The sequence below is a fragment of the Tenrec ecaudatus genome, chromosome 6 (assembly GCF_050624435.1).
Source record: "Tenrec ecaudatus isolate mTenEca1 chromosome 6, mTenEca1.hap1, whole genome shotgun sequence".
Taxonomy (NCBI): Eukaryota; Metazoa; Chordata; class Mammalia; order Afrosoricida; family Tenrecidae; genus Tenrec; species Tenrec ecaudatus.
This window is the reverse complement of record NC_134535.1, coordinates 110,635,222-110,657,484: the sequence shown is the minus strand read 5'-3', so window position 1 is coordinate 110,657,484 and position 22,263 is coordinate 110,635,222. Positions and strand designations below refer to the sequence as shown.

General features: G+C 39.2%; 1 protein-coding gene across 1 annotated transcript in view; it reads left to right on the top strand.

The window, feature by feature from the left end:
• The window catches only part of PDE3A (phosphodiesterase 3A), a 332,782-nt gene that overhangs the window by 293,347 nt on the left and 17,172 nt on the right, over positions 1-22,263 (top strand). Inside the window, exons 11-15 of the mRNA XM_075552015.1 lie at positions 7,989-8,102; positions 8,228-8,427; positions 10,494-10,697; positions 11,773-11,928; positions 14,975-15,224. Coding sequence (XP_075408130.1) covers positions 7,989-8,102; positions 8,228-8,427; positions 10,494-10,697; positions 11,773-11,928; positions 14,975-15,224 — 924 coding nt within the window. The remainder of the gene's footprint in view (positions 1-7,988; positions 8,103-8,227; positions 8,428-10,493; positions 10,698-11,772; positions 11,929-14,974; positions 15,225-22,263) is intronic.

Genomic DNA, 22,263 nt, shown 5'->3' with positions numbered 1-22,263 from the left:
ATAGGCAACAGAAAGGTGGGTGAAGGGAGATGCCGGGCAGTGTAAGATTAGATAAAATAATAATGTATGAATTATTAAGGATTCAGGAGGGAGGGGGAGAGAGGAGGGAGGGGGAGGGAAAAAAGAAAAATGAGGAGCTGATTCCAGGAACCGAAGCAGAAAGTGGACTTTGAGAATGATGAGGGCAACGGATATATAAGTGTGCTTTGCACAATTGATGTATGTATGGATTGTGGTAAGTTATATGAGCCCCAATAAAATGATTTAAAAAAAACCAACTCTCATACCAACCATATAGAGTCCTTAGTAATGTTGATTATCAAATTTAATTTTAGAATTTAAAAAACCCTGCCCTCTGGTTGATTCTGATGCATAGGAACCCTACAGCCCGAGTAGAACATTCCTTGTTGGTTGACCAGGCTGTAAAGCTTTACAACCTCATCTTCCTCACACCTTGTGGTTGCTAGGTTAAAACTGCTCACCTATGTCAGTTTAAGTGAAAGAGTAAGTGACAGATATGAAGGGAGGGGGTAAAAAGTTTGTGGGACAATTACATTATCTTTTCTTTTATTTACTTTTTGAGGTCCATTAATATAGTTTTTCATTCCTTACATGTATTATTTCTTAGATAGTATGAATACTCACAATAAAGTTATTCTGTAAAATCTTTTTTAAAAATGACTCTACTAATGAGATTTGTTGAACAGTTGGTATAGAAGGAATTGGAGCTTGAAGGCACTTAGTCCCTAGGAAGAGTCAAGCTGATGGGGCCATGGAATTTGGCAGAGAAATATGGAAAAGAAGTATCTAGAAAGGCCCTCAAGATAAGCCTTGCTGTGTTGATGCCATGCTCCCGGGGCACACTCTGGTTGAATGCCAGTGACTGACATCTGTGATCTTTCAGAGGTTAAAGAGTTATATATAAATAAACGTTTTATAGAAAGGAAGCCACTGAAAACACTTAAGAACAGCTAGTCATCAGACTTCATTTCCAAATGAATGTTATATTTCCAAATTTATTGGCAACCACATATTCATAGCTGAATTCCATTTAAATTGATAGACACCATAGATATCTATTAACATTTAATCTCTATTAGTTTGCTTCAAGTTACATATCATTAAATAATGGGAAAAGTGACCAGTATTTAAGTGTAAAAGGAAGTTTCTGTATTCTAAATTTTACTACTCTATTTTACATTTTCTTATTACATTTTCACATAAGGGAATAAATGTTTTTCCTAAAACATTCACATTCCATGCTAAACTAATTGACATAGTAAAAAGGCATGCTTTATTGGCTATTCTAGACTCTTTCTCGATGGGAGTTCACTTACATTATTTGCATAGAAAAGCTTTCATTTGATGATTATTTAAAATATGCTTTGTGTGTTGAGGTTTTAAATTTAGCCTAAATTATATTTTTAAACATTTTATATAATTAATTACAGTCAGTATATACAAAATTGATTTCTAGTTATTCTAATGTTTTCTCATCATTATATTTCTAATAGCTCCTTCTGATATTAAAGTCTATATTAATAAAAAGGGTCTAGTGATGAAGCAAAGTGAAGATGGGGTTAGATTAATATGAAGATGAGCTAAAATATTATAAATTAAATTTTTAGGAGTGTTGTAGTTAAGCCTTGAACAATTAGAGAAGAGAGAAAGTGGGGCAGCTTTTAAATTTGTAACCTGAAAGTAGAAACTGTAAGACAGAAATCTGTCTGGAAAGGAACACCCAGGTATCACCCACTTAAATGAGTGATCAGAAAGTCGTAAGACTTGCCCCTTGGCAAAGGGGGAAAACGGAGCAAGACCCAAAACATAAGGCGGACCTTGCCGTCTGCCTCTCCCAGGCTTCTTTGCAAATGTACTTCATGGAGTCCCAGTAGGCAGCATCATAAATTTACGTCACTCACTGATAGACATGTGTTACAAAGAATATTTTTTCAATAAGGACTAGGACAAATCAGATATAGTTGATACGGAACTATATTGGAAGGGATTTGTGTTTTGCACATGTTATTTATAGTCCCTTTCAAGAATGAAGACATGATAATTCATAGACTCAGTTATTTTCGAGAGTGCTTTTCTTCCCCCTATTTTAAAACACATAGCTATATCTAAAATATATTCTTAATGCCTGCCATGCCCGGTTTTCAAGTATGAGAGATGAGGAAGCTGTCTCATAGCTTCCTGGGATTATGTAGCTATCTAATGGCAGAGATGGGAATCATTTTTCTCTGTTTATGTTCATTGTGGTTCAGTGAAGCAACATAAGGTATACATTGATTTTTTAAGCTGTATGATCAAGTAACACTGTGCAAGTGAGAGGATTATCAAGATTATAACATATACTGCCTATGTTTTAAAGAAAAAAATTTTAAAGATGAAGGTAATGCTTCTATTTGCTAGTACTTTCCCTCACCATATGTGGTACCTTTCAGCTCAGGCAGACTTTTAAATTAAAAATCTGTCCATTTGGGTCTAGAAGTCCATAAAATTTACATACAACTCCCACCCTCCATAGCAGCCCTCTTCAACTCTGTCCTTGAGGGCTAAGGAGAAAGTTGAGAAACCAGTGTATGGAGAGAGAAGACTCTGAGAAAGAGGTAGGGTGTGTGGTGTGTTGGTGTGTGCATGCATGCTTCTGTGTTGTCGAGAAGGAGAGGGTGCTGCCAGGTGGGCATGAGACTGGAAAAGAAGGTTGGGTGTTTAGGAGGCAGTGGTGAAGGAAGGGTGATGAGTTTGAGGATAAGAATAAAAGAAAACTCAGAGAGCATCCTCTAGCCCTCTCAGCTGTCCACCATAGAGAGCGACAAGAGTTCTCTTTGTTTAGTTCCCGTGTGTGTTATATAGAAACCTGTTGCTTCTATATAAAGATCAGATACAGTTGACACTGAACTGTATTGGGTCGCCAGAGGGTTACTGGAAAAAGCAACAAAGACAGTAGCCTTAGGCACAATAGTTGCACATAAAACCAAAACCCACGGTTGTTGAGTGTGCTCCAACTCGTAAGAACTCAATAGGGCAGAGGAAAAATTGCCCCCAAAAGCATCCCGCCACACCTTTCTCCCACTGAGCAGCAGGAGGGTTTGAACCACTGGCCTTTTGCTTAGAAGCTCAGTGTTTTAAGCACTATGCCACTGGGGAACCTTTACTAAGTAAAGGTCTAGTTCATCCACATGCTATTGATTGCTTCTGCATAAGTGGTAGGTGATGATGTAATCCTTCATCACATAGACACACGGACAGATTTGATTGGCTAGTCTTTCACTTAGAACCTCTCATCACAAACCCCAAATACGCTCACTGCCATGAAATCAGTGTCAGTTCTGAGTCACGGCAACCGTGCAGCACAGGGTCAAAGGGCTCCTGTGGACTTGGGAGACTGTGTCTTGACGGGAGTGGAAAGCCTCCCCTCTGTACCTTGGTGTGGCTCATAATTTTGAGCTGCTGACCTTGTAATTAGCTGCCTAACACACACCCACTGCACCACCTAGCGCCCTAGCATAAGCAAACACTAAAACAGACACTATATAATTTTTTAAAATGCTACCTTTGTCTTATTGTTAAAGCAAGATTCTACTGTTGTTGTTTCTCACTGTCGTTGTGTAGATTCTAACCCAGGGCAATCCCCTGGGTGCAGCGCCGGGTGTTCGAGGTGGTGACCTCTCAGAAGGGTAGCCCTTAGCCTGTTATCTGAAGAACCTCTGCATCCATTTCAGCCACCAACCTTTTGTCAACTTTCTGTCAAGGTCACCTTCTGAAATGAGTTTGGAAGCAGTTACTTCCTTTTTTATTTTCTGAACTAACTGATTTTGAGGAGGTCATTTGTGCCTTCAAAGGTTGGAAAAATTACCAATAAAGTCCCCTGAGCCTTGAGGGTCAGAGCCGGGATGTGGAGCAGTTGTGGCTCCAACCTCCAAGTTCACCTGTCTGTTTCTCTGTCCACGCCCACAACCAAGCTCCCATTCGCCCACCCACCCTTTGTAAAGCTGAACACATACTCAGATTTCTCTGACTTGAAGGATAAGAGTAAGTATCCGTGCAGTAGGATTCTTGACGGGCAGTGAGGAAAAAGAAAAGATCTTGACAAACAGGCTCCCCAAGTAGTGCTAATGCTATGCCTGGTCCCCCATTTTTCTCTGATGATGGCTCATCACTGTCTTTTGCTTCCCCGTGGACTTAGAAGAGCTCTCCTCTTACCGCTTGGTCCCTGTCACTGCAGATGATTTGGGAGAGAGCTGGTAATCTCCATCTTGTTTTGTAGCAGCAATTTACTTTTTTTAAACGTTTTATTAGGGGCTCATACAACTCTTATCACAGTCCATACATATACATACATCAATTGTATAAAGCACATCTGTACACTCCTTGCCCTAATCATTTTCTTCTCTTTCTTTTTTTTCTCCTTTTCTTATTTTACATTTTATTAGGGACTCATACAACTCTTATCACAATCCATACATATACATACATCAATTGTATAAAGCACATCCATACATTCCCCGCCCCAATCGTTCTCAAAGCATTTTCTCTCCACTTAAGCCCTTTGCATCAGGTCCTCTTTTTTTATTTCCCTCCCTCCCCGCTCCCCCCTCCCTCATGTGCCCTTTGTAATTTATACATCGTTATTTTGTCATATCTTGCTCTATCCGGAGTCTCCCTTCCCCCCTTCTCTGCCGTCCCTCTCCCAGGGAGGAGGTCACATGTGGATCCCTGTAATCAGTTCCCCCTTTCCAACCCACTCACCCTACACTCTCCCAGCATCGCCCCTCACACCCTTGGTCCTGAAGGTATCATCCACCCTGGATTCCCAGTGCCTCCAGCCCTCATATGTACCAGTGTACAGCCTCTGTCCTATCCAGCCCTGCAAGGTAGTTGGGGGGAGGAAGCATCCAGGATCTGGGGGAAAGCTGTGTTCTTCATCGGTACTACCTCGCACCCTGACTGACCCATCTCCTCTCCTAAACCCCTCTATGAGGGAATCTCCAGTGACCAACACTTGGGCCTTGGGTCTCCACTCTGCACTTCCCCCTTCATTCAATATGGTGTATATATACATATATATATATGTACACACACACACACATACACATATTCTTTTTTTTTTTGCATGATGCCTTATACCTGGTCCCTTGGGCACCTCGTGATCGCACTGGCTGGTGTGCTTCTTCCATGTGGGCTTTTTTGCTTCTGAGCTAGATGGCCGCTTGTTTATCTTCAAGCCTTTAAGACCCCAGACACTATCTCTTTTGATAGCCGGGCACCATCAGCTTTCTTCACCACATTTGCTTATGCACCCATTTGTCTTCAGTGATCCTATCATGGAGGTGTGCAGCCAATGATATGATGGTTTTTTGTTCTTTGAATGCCTGATAACTGATCCCTTTGGGATCACTCACTCACACGGGCTGGTGTGTTCTTCCATGTGGGCTTTGTTGCTTCTGAGCTAGATGGCCGCTTGTTTATCTTCAAGCCTTTAGGACCCCAGTCACTGTCTCTTTTGATAGCCGGGCACCATCAGCTTTCTTCACCACATTTACTTGTTCACCCACTTTGGCTTCAGCAGTTGTGTCAGGAGAGTGAGCATCATAGAGTACCAATTTAATAAACGAAAGTATTCATGCATTGAGGGAGTGCTTGAGTAGAGGCCCAAGGTCCTTCCGCCACCTTAATATTAAACCTATAAATGTAGACACTTAGATCTATTTCCCCATCCTCATATATATGTTTGCATGTACATGTCTTTGTCTAGACCTCCATAAATGCCCCTTGACTCCCAGCTCCTTCCTCCATCTCCCTTGACTTTCCTCCTGCCACCCACCATGCTCTGTCCCCACCTGGGTTACAGCTATACCTCTTCTCTACGCAACCTTACCCTTGATAGTTCCCCACCAGGCCTGCCACTCCCCCCTCACTACCATTTTGGGTCCCATGTTTTTCCCTTGTCCCTGTGTTTGTTAACACCACTTCCTTACAATCCTCCCCCTCCCCCACCCGGAACTGTCTGTCCCCCCCGGAGCTGTCTGTCCTATTGTTTTTCCTCCAGATAGTTCATCCAGCCTGTCATTATATGAATAAGTTGTATCAATAATTGTAAACCTGCTATGTGTCCGACACTTTAAAACGTGTTTCTGTATCTGACCTCTTCACAATTATATAAAGTAAGTGCTGATATTATCTCCACATTTCTGTGATAAAGCAACTGAAACTTAAAGCTTTAGGCAACTCCCCAGAGTCAAGCAGAGACAAAGCCAGCTCTGCCCTGTGTCCAGAAAATACTAGCACACTCAACTTAAAATTTAATTGTTAAAATTAAAATTTTCTGAGCTGTTCTATACTTTGGACTATAAACCCCCGATTTTAATAAAAATTGCTCTTCAAAGTCCTAGATGATCATATTAATATCTAATAAACATACAGGACCACAGGTTTTGATATTTCTTCCTCGGGAGACTAGGTTTGTTTCTCAACCTGAGATGTCTTGAGCTCGCAGCTGGGCCCCTTGGCTGAGTGCCGGCGAGGTTGGTCCAAGTTCATTGCTTGGCCTCACTTGAAGACTGCTCTAAGAGTTTCCAGAAACGTAGGGAAAGAATCTCTACTGACACCCATCTACCTGCTTGCCACCAATTCACAGATATTTTCATTTCTTCTATCTTGCCTGGCAAGAGTCAGGAGAAGGTGTTTCTTCCATACCTCTATGGTCATTTTTCTTGTCTCTTCTGTTTCTCTCCTCTCATTGGTTGAGTATTATTTAGAACACTAATGTATTAGAGAAAGAAACTCCATCATGAGTGGCTAGTAGAAGGAAAACATAAAGTTAGAACATTTAAGATATAGCATATCAGTTGATGACGTTTAGTTGAGGGGTCAGAAAAACCTGGAATAATTGCACCAGGAAAAGGAGATGAGCCAAGAGCACACTGGAAGTTTGGTCATGGTTCAATAGCATTGCCCACTGCCATCAAGGTGATTCTGCCTCGTAGTGTCCCTACCTAGGGCTTCCGACAATGTAAATCTTCAAGGGAGCATGTAGTGGATTTGAACCACTGACCTTGAGATGATCACTACAGTGTTTACATGAAAGTACAACTAAGCATCCTTTTAATGATATTTTAACTAGAAAATTTACTTACCTATGTACTCGAGTATAAGCCGATCCGAATATCAGCCAAGGCACCTAATTTTACCATAAAAACTGCATTAAAATATGCTGAAAAATTCATCTTATACATGAGTATATACAGTATTTCCATAACTTTTACTTTTCTAACTGGCTCACCATCCTACATTACGATTCTTTAGACATGTCTTTGAGCTATATCCCCAATTTAGAATCTCTAGACCAGAGGGAATTCTCTCTGGTCTAGAGATTCTAAATTGGGGATGTATATATTGAATTTTGCTTTGTGGGCTTATTATATTTATCTATCTATATATTTGTTTGTTTGTTTGTATGAGTGCAGTATTTTTTTCAATGGTTTCAGCTTGGTATCCAAGAATAGCATAATATTCTATTGATAGATTCCATTGGGATACCATTTATAAGAGATGGCACAGTGGATGCTATGGACATTGGTCTAACTTAAAGAATAGCATTGGTCTTTCTTTAATTCTGGTCCTGGACATGATCTTCTGTGGTAGCATAGAAATAATTGTAGAGTAAACCTTACAGTCATTTCATATAGTGAATTCTCTGTGTACACACATGTCCAGTAGACTCTGTAAACAGATATTCCCACTTCTGGCATCTGCATGCAAAATGAATGTTTTGAGTGCTGTTGTTTTCTTGTAACTATGGATAGTGTGGTGTTGTGGAAGAGTAATCAAAAAGTCTTTGTCCTAGAAAGTTCAGTTGGCTGTCAGCGGGGTATTAAAATGCTGGGACTAAATTGTTTATCCAGTAGGTGGCACTCTTAGTCCTTGGACCCCAAAGTTCACAGTGGAATGACTTACTCCTTGCATTGCATTGGTTACAGATCATAACAGAATCCATGCCACGGATGTCTTACATGCTGTTTGGTATCTTACCACGCAACCTATTCCAGGACTCTCAACTGTGATCAATGATCACGGGTCAGCAAGTGATTCAGGTATTTTCTAAAGTACATTTGTGTTCCCTTGTGAAAGCTAGAAGAAGCAAAAAAGTGTGTGGATTTTTCTTTATTTTTAAGAAAATCAAAGGTGTTCACAACTTCCATTGCTTCTGTTTTCTCAGACTCTGACAGTGGATGTACACATGGACATATGGGATATGTTTTCTCAAAAATGTACAGTGTGCCGGACAGTAAATATGGCTGCCTCTCTGGGAACATCCCTGCCCTGGAGTTGATGGCATTGTATGTGGCTGCAGCTATGCACGATTATGACCACCCAGGAAGGACGAACGCCTTTCTGGTGGCAACTAGTGCTCCTCAGGTAAGGTCTTTGCCTTCTGATGAGAAGGAAATTAATCCAAGACAGACGTTTCTCCAAAGAAAATTAATTTTATAAATTTGACTTGTAATAAATACCAAGTAAATATAAGCCAAATTATATCTCAAACCAAACCAAGCTCACTGCCATTGAGTCAACCCTGACTTAAAGCAACCCATAACAGGGTAGAACTGGCCCTGTGGGTTTCGACAACTTTAACTGTTTATAGGAGTAGAAAGCCCAGTCTTTCTCCGGAGATGCCGCTGGTGGCTTTGTGACTGCAGACCTCGTTGATCACACGCCAACACGTAACCACTAAGCCACAAGGTCTCCTAAACTACATTTAGTCATAGGTTAAAAAAAATATTCAGAGACTTTGCTAATTCTAAAAGTATGTCATGGTTCTAAGATTAACAATTGGTATGTAACTTTCTTTATTATCTATGGGTTTTTTTTTAGCTTTATTCTTAAGAAGGAAAACTACTTGTATGAATGAGCTTCCTGAAGAAAGAAAACCCAACCTCTCCAAAGTCCCTTCCTAAAAAGACTGGAGACTGCATCCTTCTGAGACTTTGAAGAGAAACTAGAAGCCCTCTTTACACATAAATCCCATTCCTTCAGAAGATATTTGTTATCATTATGATTCTTATGGCTTATCAATTGGTTAATGGAAGTTAAAAATCTATTTACTTCACTTATTGAACGCGCTTATTTTTTTTTAAACTGAGGTAGACCTCGCCCCCTCAAAAAAAACAGTGAATAACTTTAATGAAGTTTATTCTGATGTATATTTAGTTTAAGGCAAAGCAAAATCAATGATATCTTAGCTCTGCTGGGTTAGTGTTGGCCTGCTGAACACAAGGACCTCAGTTCAATCACACCAGTCACTCCACATGAGAAATATGAGGCTCTCTGCTTGCATACTGGTCTACAACCGGATAAACCCTGTATAAGGTTACTGCGCACATGAATCTATTTGAGAGCAGTAGGTGTGTCAATGAGGCATTTATACAATCAAACTCAACCACCTCCTTCTTCCTTTAATTATCTACATACATGTTCATGAACGTCCCCAGATTTTGTGATCTATTTTCTAGAGAAGTTGAGGCTAACCTGGTACTACATGTACTTTAAATTTCTTCTTTGCCATTTTTCTCCTTCCCCACTACCATTCTTCCCCACAGCCTGTCTTATAGACTAGCATAGGAAGTTTTTCAAATCATTGTCTTACAAAAATTGCCCTGATAGATACATACATCTGCTACTAACTTTACCTTCTTTCTGCATGTCCTTTTATTTTTGCTAAAGATAACCAGGCAAATCATTTTGCCAGCACCACTTTCCAATAACCCTATGTGTTTTTATTTATCCCAATATTTATTTCCATGTGCTTAATCTTTCCCTGTTCTTATGCCTCCCCCTCTCCCCCATAGCCTATATCTTTCACGTTCATCTTCCAGCTTCCAAGAGGCGGTTTCCTTTTCCCATGAAGCATCCATCAGAGAATTCCACATATACAGACACTTGCTATATAATCTCAATTACTGCAGACAGGGCAACATTGCTTATGGCTGACTGTACGTGAGATTATTAATTGTGGGTTTCTTCGGGCATCCATTCATATTGATTAGCTAAATACTCATGGATGTAGGAAAGGTAATTCTCATGCCAGAAGTAGAATATAACTGCATTCCCTCTTTGGGAAACTGTTTATATATATAAACACATAAAATATAATATATAATTTTTAATTGCTTAAATTACTGTGTCCTACAAAGAAATCTGAAAATGCTAACTATTTTATGATAGGCGTATAGTCCTCATTTGCAAGAATTTAGAATATTGTTTCAAGGAAAGGAACTTATATCTTTTAAAAAAAATGAAACTAGAGGAAAAATGACTTTCTTTTAGAGACATGTGCAGCAATAAGTAAATCTTAAATAACTAGGAGTCACAAGATTACCTTTGTGAGTTTTATAAGAAATTACAAGATCAAAGAGCATTGCAAACTCTCATATATATTATTTACTTTAAAATTGAACTTATAACTCTCTTCCATATTTGTCTAGGCGGTGCTATATAATGATCGTTCAGTTTTGGAGAACCATCATGCAGCTGCTGCATGGAATCTTTTCATGTCTCGGCCAGAATATAACTTCTTAGTTCACCTAGACCATGTGGAATTTAAGCATTTCCGTTTCCTTGTCATTGAAGCAATTTTGGCCACTGACCTGAAAAAACACTTTGACTTCGTAGCCAAATTTAATGCCAAGGTAAGCAAGCTTGTACCAGTCTTCGTTTTATGGCCACAACTGGAAAATATCAAAAAACAAAAGTCTGGACCTGAACACATTGATGTTGACTGTGGGGTGTCCAATGTGAACATGCACTGCGTAGTCAGAAGCAGATACAAAGCCATTGGCCCCAGTGTGGAGATCTTAGATATTGTAATGGTAACTGTGTACAATATGCTTTGTGCGACAGAGGAGAACGAGTAAAGCTCTAACTCCAGCTTTGCTATTTTTCATTTTGTTTAATTTTTTAACTTTTTATTAGGGGCTCATACAACTCTTATCACAATCCATGCATATACATGCATCAATTGTATAAAGCACATCTGTACATTCTTTGCCCTAATCATTTTCTTTTCTTTTTTTACATTTTATTAGGGGCTCATACAACCCTTATCACGGAGATGGACTGCAGAGAAGGGGGGGAAGGGAGACTCCGGATAGGGCAAGATATGACAAAATAACAATCTGTGGATTATCAAGGGCTCATGAGGGAAGGGGGAGCGGGGAGGGAGGGGGGAAAAAAGAGGACCTGATGCGGAGGGCTTAAGTGCAGAGCAAATGCTTTGAGAGTGATTAGGGCAAAGAATGTACCGATGTGCTTTATACAATTGATGTATGTATATGTGTGGATTTTGTTTAATTTTCTTTCATCCCTTCTAATCGACTGACATAAGTTTCTGATAGTAGTACAGGTCCAAAAGATGAAGCAAACTTGCATATATTGAATATAAATGCCCTAAATCTTAATTTAATAAAATATTTTTGTGACTATATTACTTTGATGGTAATTGAAAGCATATACCGATTTTAAGATAATTTATTGGTCAGTTTTTGATTAGTAATTAAATATTTTATCCATTGTTCATTGTTCTCTCTTTTCATGTACCATTTTATTATTAATGCATACCATTAACAATATTTTTAATATTGGTAAATTCTATAATACTTAATATTTTGATCTCTAAATGGTTGGAAGATGAAGAATTTTTTTTTCTCTCCAGCAAATATTTTCTGTCACTGAGGCAAAATAACTTTTAACTTTGCCCTCCCATAGGTCAATGATGAGGTTGGAATCGATTGGACCAATGAAAATGATCGTCTGCTGGTTTGTCAGATGTGTATAAAGTTGGCCGATATCAATGGACCAGCTAAGTGTAAGGAGCTCCATCTTCAGTGGACAGAGGGGATTGTCAATGAATTTTATGAACAGGTAAATAACTTTTTAAGAGATAGTTATTCTGCTTGTGAGCTCACAACATCTTTCAAAAGGTATAAAGTGCTCAATTTATTTCATTTCCATACTTAAGTCAGAAAATATTCTAGCAAATTTCTTTTTTTGTGTGCAAATTTCTATCACGGGATAGAAAATGACAGATATCAAAATTTGGATAAAACTCTAAAATCACATTATCTGCAGCATCTTCAAAGTGCACTATATTGAGATAATGAATCACTTCATGAAATATTAGTACCAGGAGACTTCAAAAAAGTTCATTGAAGAATGGAATTGAAAGAGAATACAACTTTTTGAAGCTATTATAATGTTATAAAGAATTACTTATGCTACTGAAAACTGGTGTTGACTTATATAGAGGAATACATTTACCTAATTGAGGTAATTTTCTGATAAAGTTATAACAGCAGTAAATGATAGATTAAAATGTAAAAATAAACATGATCATGTAAAAATAAACACATTACCAAAAAAGCTAACACAAAACATAAGTACGGGTAATCTTCCATACATACCCTTCCCCTGATCAGATTGTCCTTGAAGCATTATGCTCAGCAAGTGAATGCATAAGAAGGATGGTCGGTAATGGAACGTGGCAAAGGACAAGCATTCCTGACATGCACGTGATGGAACTGAAGATATTTGAACAGGCAGAAAATGGAAGTTATATAATAACTGTCTTCCAACACTTAAAGAATTTACATACAAATTTAGGATTAAGTTTATCATTGCATAGGTAGGGATTATAAAAAGATGCGTTGTATACTTAACACAGGGTCTAATTTATAAGAAATGTTCTTTCCCTCTTTGCTTATCTAAAAAGGGTATGAATATGAGTGTTCTATCAAAATTAGCAATTCAACTCTGCAGACTGCCCTGAAGTTGATTCCAACCCATAGTGATCCTAGAGGGCGGGGTGGAACTGCCCCTAGGGTTCCTGCGACTACCACTCTTTTTGGGTGTAGAAAGACATCTTTCTCCCAAGGAGCCACTGGTGCTTTCGAACTGCTGACTTTGTGGTTCCCAGCCCAGTAGGTAACATGGTGCCACCAGGGCTACTTTGAGAAGTTGTAGGGAGATACATTTAAAGTCAATGCCAGAAATGAATGTATATTACTAGAAAACAAACTCTCTATCACCAAGTCCAATCTGACCCATGGTGACCGTATAGGACAGAGTAGAACTGCCGCTGTCAGTTTCTAAGACTAAAACTCTTTACAAGAGTCGAAATCCTCATCTTTTTCCAGAGGACCTGCTGGTGGTTTTGAACTGCTGACCTTGAGGTTAGCAGCTCAGTGTATAACCACTGGCCACCAGGACTCCATGTATTAGTAAAGGCATCCAAAAGTAGCATGACACATCTTATGATATAGTAAATTGACTATCCCTAGACATAATTTAGAAAGAGATGACAGAGCCTTTTGTGGAAAATAAGACTCCAATATAAACAAACCAGCCTATGTGAGCCAAGGATTGTAAATAATAAAATTCACATCTAATGAAGGGAATGTCATCAGAGCTTAAATCGGGAACCTCTGGTTTTCAGAAGTACATGGGTAACCATGGAAGCCCCACATCCATTGTCAGGGTCTACACATGGGCTCAGCCTCACGTGACTCACCCTCAATCAGAGTGCAAGGTTATGGATAGTCCTGTTTTCAGACAGAGAGTATTATCAAGTTGGCTGTGCAGATGTCATTAGATCAAAATGGAATATCATTTGATCTCCATTTTGAAATACATGCGGAGGAAGCCGCTGGTGAAACCGCTCTGCCCGTGGCCAGGGACGTGAACAGCCTTGCTAGCATGCAGCGTGCATCGCAGAGTGGACAGTTGCACATTAGCAACCGCACTTAATCTTCCTGATGATCCATTTAAACTTGTTCCAATTTTTCATAGTTTGTCTCTTTTCTATTGAAGTTTGTATTTGTTTTACTTTATTATTCTTGTGAGCTTTCATCTGTCTGTTTTTCAATGTTTTGTGCATATAAAATTCAAAGAGACAGTAACTGCATTAAGGGTTCCTTGGGGAGGGTGGCAGGGCGGTTGGGGGGCAGGCGGGGAATGAGGAAATAATGAAGAGGAATACAGGAATGGGGAAATGTTCTAAAACTGATTGTGGTGATTATGGTATAAATCTTCTTGATGTGATTGAACTATTGAATTGTGTCATATATGAATTATATGCCAATAAACGTGGGAAAAATAATAAAAAAAGAAAACAACAGCAACAAAGACCCCAGTATAGAATTACAATTTTGTCCTTCTAAAAAAAGTAATATACTATCTTTCCTAGAAAAATGATTGACTTATAATAATAACTGGAATGTGATATTTAAAAGTCAGTTACAGAAAACCTAATTATAATCCCACTACATAGACCAAACCATTGTTGATACTGCTTCATTCATTTTCCTAGCTAATTTCTGGTCTACAAGCTATTCTTTTTATTTTTCAGAAATATTTAAAGCTTTTAACATAATATGATAATTACGTAATACATATGGTTTAAAAATTAATATCAGAAATCATGTTTTTCCACAAGAAAATCCAACCAAAATCTAAGATTAAGTGGTAACATTCATTGAGCAGTAATTCATTTTAAGCTTCTAGAAGCCAGGTTAAAAAGGAAACATGCTAAGATAAATATTTGTTTAATAAAAGACCCCACTTTTTTCTAGGAGAAAAAAAATCCTAGTACTGTGTTTTATGATGCATTTATCTTTTAATGTAAGGAATATTGGCTAGTATGATAAGAAATATAATCAACTGAAGTATTAGAAGCACTTCTCATATTTCATCTTGAAAAAAAAGATAAAACCTTAAGGTCACCAGCATTCCTTTGGGAATTTCAATGATTGGGATGCCTTAGCAATCAAGTAAAGAGGGAATTTGCCCCTAAGTGTTTGGGTATTTGTTATCAGCTCTTCTTAGATGCATGTAAAATACTTGCCTGACTTGCAATTTAAATGTGTCCATTTGACTTTTCCACTAACTAATCCTGCTGACTTCCTATGTCTAGGGGGATGAAGAGGCCAGTCTGGGACTGCCAATCAGCCCGTTCATGGACCGCTCTGCCCCTCAGCTGGCCAATCTTCAGGAATCCTTCATTTCTCACATCGTGGGGCCTCTGTGCAACTCCTATGATTCAGCAGGCCTGATGCCAGGGAAGTGGGTGGACAGCAGTGATGAGTCAGGGGATACGGATGACCCAGAAGAAGAGGAAGAAGTAGCAACTGAGGAGGAAACCTGGGAAAACAATGAATCCCCAAGTAAGTTAGAAAGCCAGTTTCTAACACTTTTTCTAGGTGACGTCTTTCTTAGGTTTAGAGGAATGTTTTGCTTTAAATAATTACATATTCTGAGTCCAAAAATGATTTCCTTTATCTGATTCTGAGTAGCCTTCTTCCCCAGTGTCATATGACAGAAATTCCATACTCTGCACTCACCCTAAAAGGGCATGCTCTTAGTAATGAAGTTGAAAAAAAAAGGAATAAAGAATTGAAGGCTGTTCTTCCAAGTACCTAAATGGTTTCAGATGAAAGAAATATATGTTGCCATATAAATCAACATGTCTCATGACATGTTTCAGGAAAGGCCACATGAACAAGTTAAGAAGTAGCATTTCATTTTTCTTTCTTTTGAAATATTTATTGAGTACCTACTATGTGTCATCGTTCAGGCTTGAAGGGGAGATTCATAAAGAAAACAAAGCAAAATTAATGATTGCCATTATAAACTTACCTTCTAGTAAAATCAGCAGACACTAAACAAGACAGGAAGGAAACCTTTGAGAAGTGGAAGGGGAGAATTGGAAACACTACCGAAGAAGTATATACAATTTGATATATATCTTATATAAAATTCTCTATAAGAGATCAGTGAAAAACAAATAAAGAGATTTTTAATAACCTGACTAGGTTTGCCTTTTGGTTTGAGTGGTACATGGGAGCCCTAAACCCAAAGCAAACCCACTAGCGTCAAGTTAATGCTGACTCACAGCAGGCCTGTGAGACAGAGTAAAACTGCCCCTTGGAGTCTTTCAGGCTGTGCATCTTTCTGGCAGTAGAAAGCCTCATCTTTTGCCCCAAAGATAGAAGCAATCGCAGTGAAATTATATACAGTTTGGATTGTAGGGCTCGGGGTCCCTGGGTGACGCAAAGGGTTATGTGCTCAACTCCTCGACCAAAGATTGGCAATTTCAATCCATCCGGCAGCACACTGGGAAACAAGCCTGCTGATTTACTCCTAGAGAGTGACAGCCGTGAAAATGCTGTTCCCCGGGGAGTCAGTCTGAGTCAGAATCTTTCGATGGCAGTGAATGGCAAAGATCCCCTGTGGCACACTGCTGCTAGCTGGGGCGTGGCGTTTTGAACCCCAACAACTAGCTGCTCAGTGGGAGAAAGATGTGAAGAATGCCGCTTCAGAACACGACACAAACAGCAGTTGTACTTTCGTTTGGGATGTGCCCACATTCAACGCCCTGGCACTGGGTTGGGTTTGGGGTTGGGTCGGTTATGTGATAGATTTGGCTTTAATTTTCAGCAAGGTGAGAAGCTACTGGGTATATCCGATTGGTGGAGGGTTTCATTCGCGTGACTCTGCTGTGAATTGGTTCAGACAAGTTGCATATTCCTTTTTTGTTTGTTTGGTTCGTGTTCATTGTGATTGCCTCTGATTACCAACATCTCTATAAATCTTATATTTACTTCTCTGTGGGAGTTAGAAACATTGTAAGCTTACAGATATTTTTTTAAGTTACACACATTTTAAGCACAATTATATGTACTATTCTATTTATACTATTATACAATCATAGTATACTATGATAGTATTATACTATACTAGCATACTATAATACATAATAATATACTGTAATAGTATAATATGTACTATTCTATTTATACTATTTACACTATAATAGTACTATTAGATGCACTATTCTATTAATACATTTCTATAAACAAATCATAAAAATAAACTCCAAGGATGAAAAGGAATGAGCAACATTGTCATTTTGTCAGTTATGGTAAGAACTCCATTTGGGAAGGTCCTGGATTTTATGCATTATCTCTTGGAATGGAAACAACATTTTTAGTCAGAAAATTAGTGAGAGCTTTGTACTTAGAGCTATTGACGGGTTGCTATTTTAATTTAAACAAAGTGGAAGTCCCTATACATCAATCTATGCATGCATCAAGAATAGAAGGGCCCAGGCCAGGAGATTTAACAAGTTCAATTTGTCAACCTAGGCCTAGCACATGCTACCACCAAACATTCCATTCTTTTCTCGAGAGTTGGGTTACATACTGATTTCCAGATCTTATTGTGCTATTCTCCTGACTTCCTTTAAAAAAGCACATCAAATTCTCTAAAGCAGCTAGAAGAATTCTGTGGATTCTGTCCACAAACGGCTTTCAAAAGTAAACCGGACATGTTAGAGTCAAATTAAAAACATTCTATCAACAAGGAGTTGATATCATACTTTTGAAAAATTGTCTGTGAACTGTTCCCTTCAAGCCATGAAAATGATTAATGGTGAGCCATGGTAATATTTATTTACTAAAAATTGGCCACATGCAATAATGGAATTTTAGACCTTGAAGAAGAATCCATCAATGATCAACTAATTTAGCTCTCACTTTATAAAAAAAAATAAGCCAGAAGTTAGATAATTAAATAACCTCTTCAGAGCAGAACCATTAAAAAAAACCCAGTTTCCTTAATTTTTTTTAAAACCATTGCTCTTTGGCACATTAATTTCAGAATTCACATGACATCAGAGGGCAGCCTTGATTTAGCCTGGTACTTAGATTGGAGGAGGGAAACGAAACGAAATGCGCATTTATAAATTCTGAGATTTGCAAATCTTGGACATCTCCCAGGAAACACAGGATAAAATGTTTCAATATGGCATCCTAGGGAAAAAAGGGGGCTTTTTCCTCACCTCATAATTAAATTTGAAAGATTCCTACAGCGAACTAAGAGGTTTCTAATGAAGTACTAAGCTACATTTAGACTTGGAGTAATGAAAGGTTCTTTGTTCTCATTTCAAAAGGTTCCAGTGGCGAACATCTTGGCTCCCAGCTCAGGCATGTTTTAGACCACCTGCAGACTCTAATCTACGCAAATGTATTTGGTACAAACTTTCTTCTACGTCACATTCTTCAGTATAATTCCAGGGAGGTTTATTACTAATGTTTAACAGCTTTAATAGGAGAACAGCTGCTCTCAAAAGATCCGCCCGGAAAGCAAAGAAGGAAAAATGAGCTTTTGTAATTTGCATCCCTGTGACGGTACAAATGTCTGTAACTTTCAAATGGAATGATTACCTCAAGCAGTCGAGGACTTCCTTTAACCATAATTCAAGTCTTTCCTTCAACCGATGACCATCTGTACCATTTGAGTCAAATAATACATTAATAAACATGTTCACATTTCAGATTTCTCCTCAATGGAGACTTAGGTATACTTAACTACAACAAGAACAAAGTAGAAATATGCACAATGACTTTGGCAGAAGAGTGATTTTTTAAAATTTGCTTGGAAAGTAATGTATTCATATATTTTAATAACTTTGAAATAATATATATTTTTAAATTTTAGATTATATACATATTGGCCTTATTAGTAAGTTTTCAAATGAATAAATTGCTGTGTGGTACATGATCTAGGGTCCCATCCTTTCTTCCTGTGCACATGGTCCTCATTCTGTCTGCAGTACTGGAGGTAGCATCTACTTCCCCTGGTACATTTCCTACAGCTCAGGTGACACATCCGTAACACAGTCTTCACTGTTCCCCACAGGTTGAGTCCCTGGGCCACCGTGCTTTGAACACAGACTGTGTGCATTTCTGACTCTCTCACAGACTAGATTTTTCACACCTCCGTAATACATCTCACTGGTCTTTGTTTCAATAGAAACAAAGCAAAGGATGTCAGTTAGCAAGAGGTTGCTTCCAGTTGGTTGGATCTATCTGATGAGTAAATAAAGAGTACAGTAAAGCATTCTTAAACTCTTGCTTTCGACTCTACTTGTGCACAATCTTCCCCAACAGTGACTCAGTTTAATAATTTCTAACATGTTTGGTTCAAAACAATTCAAGGTCATTGAATCCCTCCTTATGCTATTGAGCTTTTACTCCTATGAAGTAACAGAAATATCTGTGGTAGATTATAATGAATGTGTTGAAGCAATCAATAACACCGCCACAAAAGTACTGAAGGGTATCCTTTAAGAGATTTTGTTCCTTTGACTCTTTTCATAGTAACTTGCTTGCTAGCTTGCTTACTGTTATTCATCATCCATGCACTTATTAATGTTGTCATGACATTTTTCTTGCTTGTTTTTTTCCTCTATTTGTCCTCCCCCCAAAGTTTGCTGATTCTTGTTAGTTGCACAGACAGACCCAAACATCCCGCGGGCCATGCTGGTCACACGTGCTAGTCTCTCTCTGTTTAAGTCCCAGCGAAGATTAGAATTGGTAACGGCTACTATTCATATTATTTTTGTGTTTGTTGTTGTTGTTAGGTGCCATTGAGTCCACACCAACTCATAGAAACCTAGACTGAATAAAAAAGAACCTGCATGCTCCTACGTCATCCTCACAATGGTTTCCATGCCCGAGCCCAGTGATGGCGCCACACTGCGTCAAGCTAGCTCATTGAGGGCCTTCCTCTTTTTTCACTGCCCTTTCGCTTTACCGCATGATGTCCTTCTCCAGGGACTGGTCTCTCATGCCAATATACCTAAAGCATATAAGAAGAAGTCTTGCCATCCTTGCCTCCAAGGAGCACTCTAGCTGTACTTCTTGCAAGACGATCTGTTTGCACTTTCAACAGTCTGTGGCACTTTGAATATTGTTCTCCAGCATCACAGTTCAAATGCATCAGTGATTCTAGTCTTCCATATTCAGTGTCCAACTTTCTTTTTTTTTTTTTTACATTTTATTAGGGACTCACACAACTCTTATCACAACCCATACATATGCATACATCAAGTGTATAAAGCACATCCATACATTCCCCGCCCAAATCATTCTCAAAGAATTCGCTCTCCACTTAAGCCCTTTGCATCAGGTCCTCTTTTTTTTCCCCCTCCCTCCCCGCTCCTCCCTCCCTCATGTGCCCTTGGTAATTTATACATCGTTATTTTGTCATATCTTGCCCTATCCGGAGTCTCCCTCCCCCTCCTTCTCTGCCGTCCCTCTCCCAGTGAGGAGGTCACACATGGCCCCTGTAATCAATTCCCCCTTTCCAACCCACTCACCTTCCACTCTCCCAGAATCGCCCCTCACACCCCTGGTCCTGAAGGTATCATCCACCATGGATTCCCTGTGCCTCCAGCCCCCATATGCACCAGTGTACAACCTCTGCCATATCTAGCCCTGCAAGGTAGAATTCGGATCATGGTAGTTGGGGGGAGGAAGCATCCAGGATCTGGGGGAAAGCTGTGTTCTTCATCGGTACTACCTCACACCCTCATTGACCCATCTCCTCTCCTGAACCCCTCTGTGAGGGAATCTCCATTGGCCACAGTGTCCAACTTTCACATGCATGTAATGCAATGGAGAATATTATGCCTTGGATCAGGCACACCTTACCCCTCAAAATAATATCCTTGTTCTTTAATATGCTAAAGAGGATTTGTGCACCAGATTTACATAACACAATACATTCTCTTCATTGCTGCTTCCATGAGCATTGATTGTGGATCCAAGTTAGACAAGATCCTTGACAACTTCACCCTTTTCTCCATTTTCATGCTGTTACCTACTGGTCCAGTTATGAAGATTTTGGTCTTCCTTAACTACTTAACTATCTACGTAGTACCATGGAAAAGATATGAGAGAGAAGCAAACTCCTTTATTTGTAATCCATACAATCAAGTTGATTTGTAAACAATACTGAAGTGTACAATCCTTGATCATCATCAACAAGTGCTTCAATTCCTCCTCACTTTCATCCAGAAAGGTTATGTCAGCTTCATACCACAGGTCATTAATAAGTCTTCCTCCAATCTTCATGTTGTTCTCCTCTTCATATAATCCATTTTTTCTGATTATTTGCTCAGCATACAGATTAAATATGAATGGTGAGAGGATACAACCCTAAAGCACACCTTTCCTGATTGTAAACCAGGCAGTATTCCCTAGTTCTTTCCACATTACTGCCTCTTGATCCGAGTACAAGTTCTGAATGGCCACAATGATGTTCTGCAATACCCCATTCTTCTCACGCTTATATAGAGTTTATCATGACCCACACACTCCGATGCCTTTGCATAGTCAATGAAACACAAGTAAATATCTTTCTGGTATTCTCTGCTTTGAACCAAGATCCATTTGACATCAGCAACAATATCCCTTGTTCCACATCCTCTTCTGAATCCAGTCTGAACTTCTGGCAGCTCCCTGCCAATGTACTGCTGCAACCATTGGTGAAAGACCTTCAGCAAAATGTTGCTTGTGTGCGATGTCAATGACATCCTGCTGCAGTGTGAGTCTTCTATTGGGCCATCTTTCTCTCGGCCAGGTGTCTGTCTTCCACATTCTCTGCCATAGATGAGTGAGTGCTTCCAGTGATTGTTTAGGTTTCTGAAAAATTCCAGTCAGTACCCCGTCAATACCCAGCACCTTGCTTTGGGCTGATACAGTCAGTGCAGTTTGAACTTCTTTCTTCAGCACTATTGGCTCTTGCTCACATGCTCCTTCCTGAGATGGTGAGTGTCAGCTCGTTTCTTTTTGATATTATAGTGACTCGGTATCTTCTTTCCACATTCCCTTGCTCCTTCCTAAATCATTTCAAATTCGGCTAAAGAACCTTCTACCACCACTTACCTGTCCATTTGTCATCCCGTGGTGGTTTGTGTGTTGCTGTGATGCTGCAAGCTGTGTCACTGGTGTTTCATTAGCCAGCAGGGTCCCCCAAAGTGAGCAGTGGAGCTTCCAAGCTAAGAACACACTGTGAAGGACATTGCCCCCCACTTTGGAGGAAGAAATTGCTGAAAACCTTATTTTTATTACTTAGCACATTTATCAATACTTCACTCTCTATGTAGTAACATGAAACAGATACTAGAGAGAAGTGACTATTTAGTAAGTATTTACTGAATACTTATCAAAGCTTGGGACCTTACGTGAATATACAAGCCAGTGGGAAAGGGCTTTTGGAGACATTAAAGTCTAATGGTGAGGTGGGGGTTTTAGCCTAAATTATAAATGCTTGGCGTATGTATGACATGGTCATTTGGAGGAATGATAGTTATACTCTGACTGCTTAGAAAAGAAGCCAGGTTTCTAAGTATGAGAT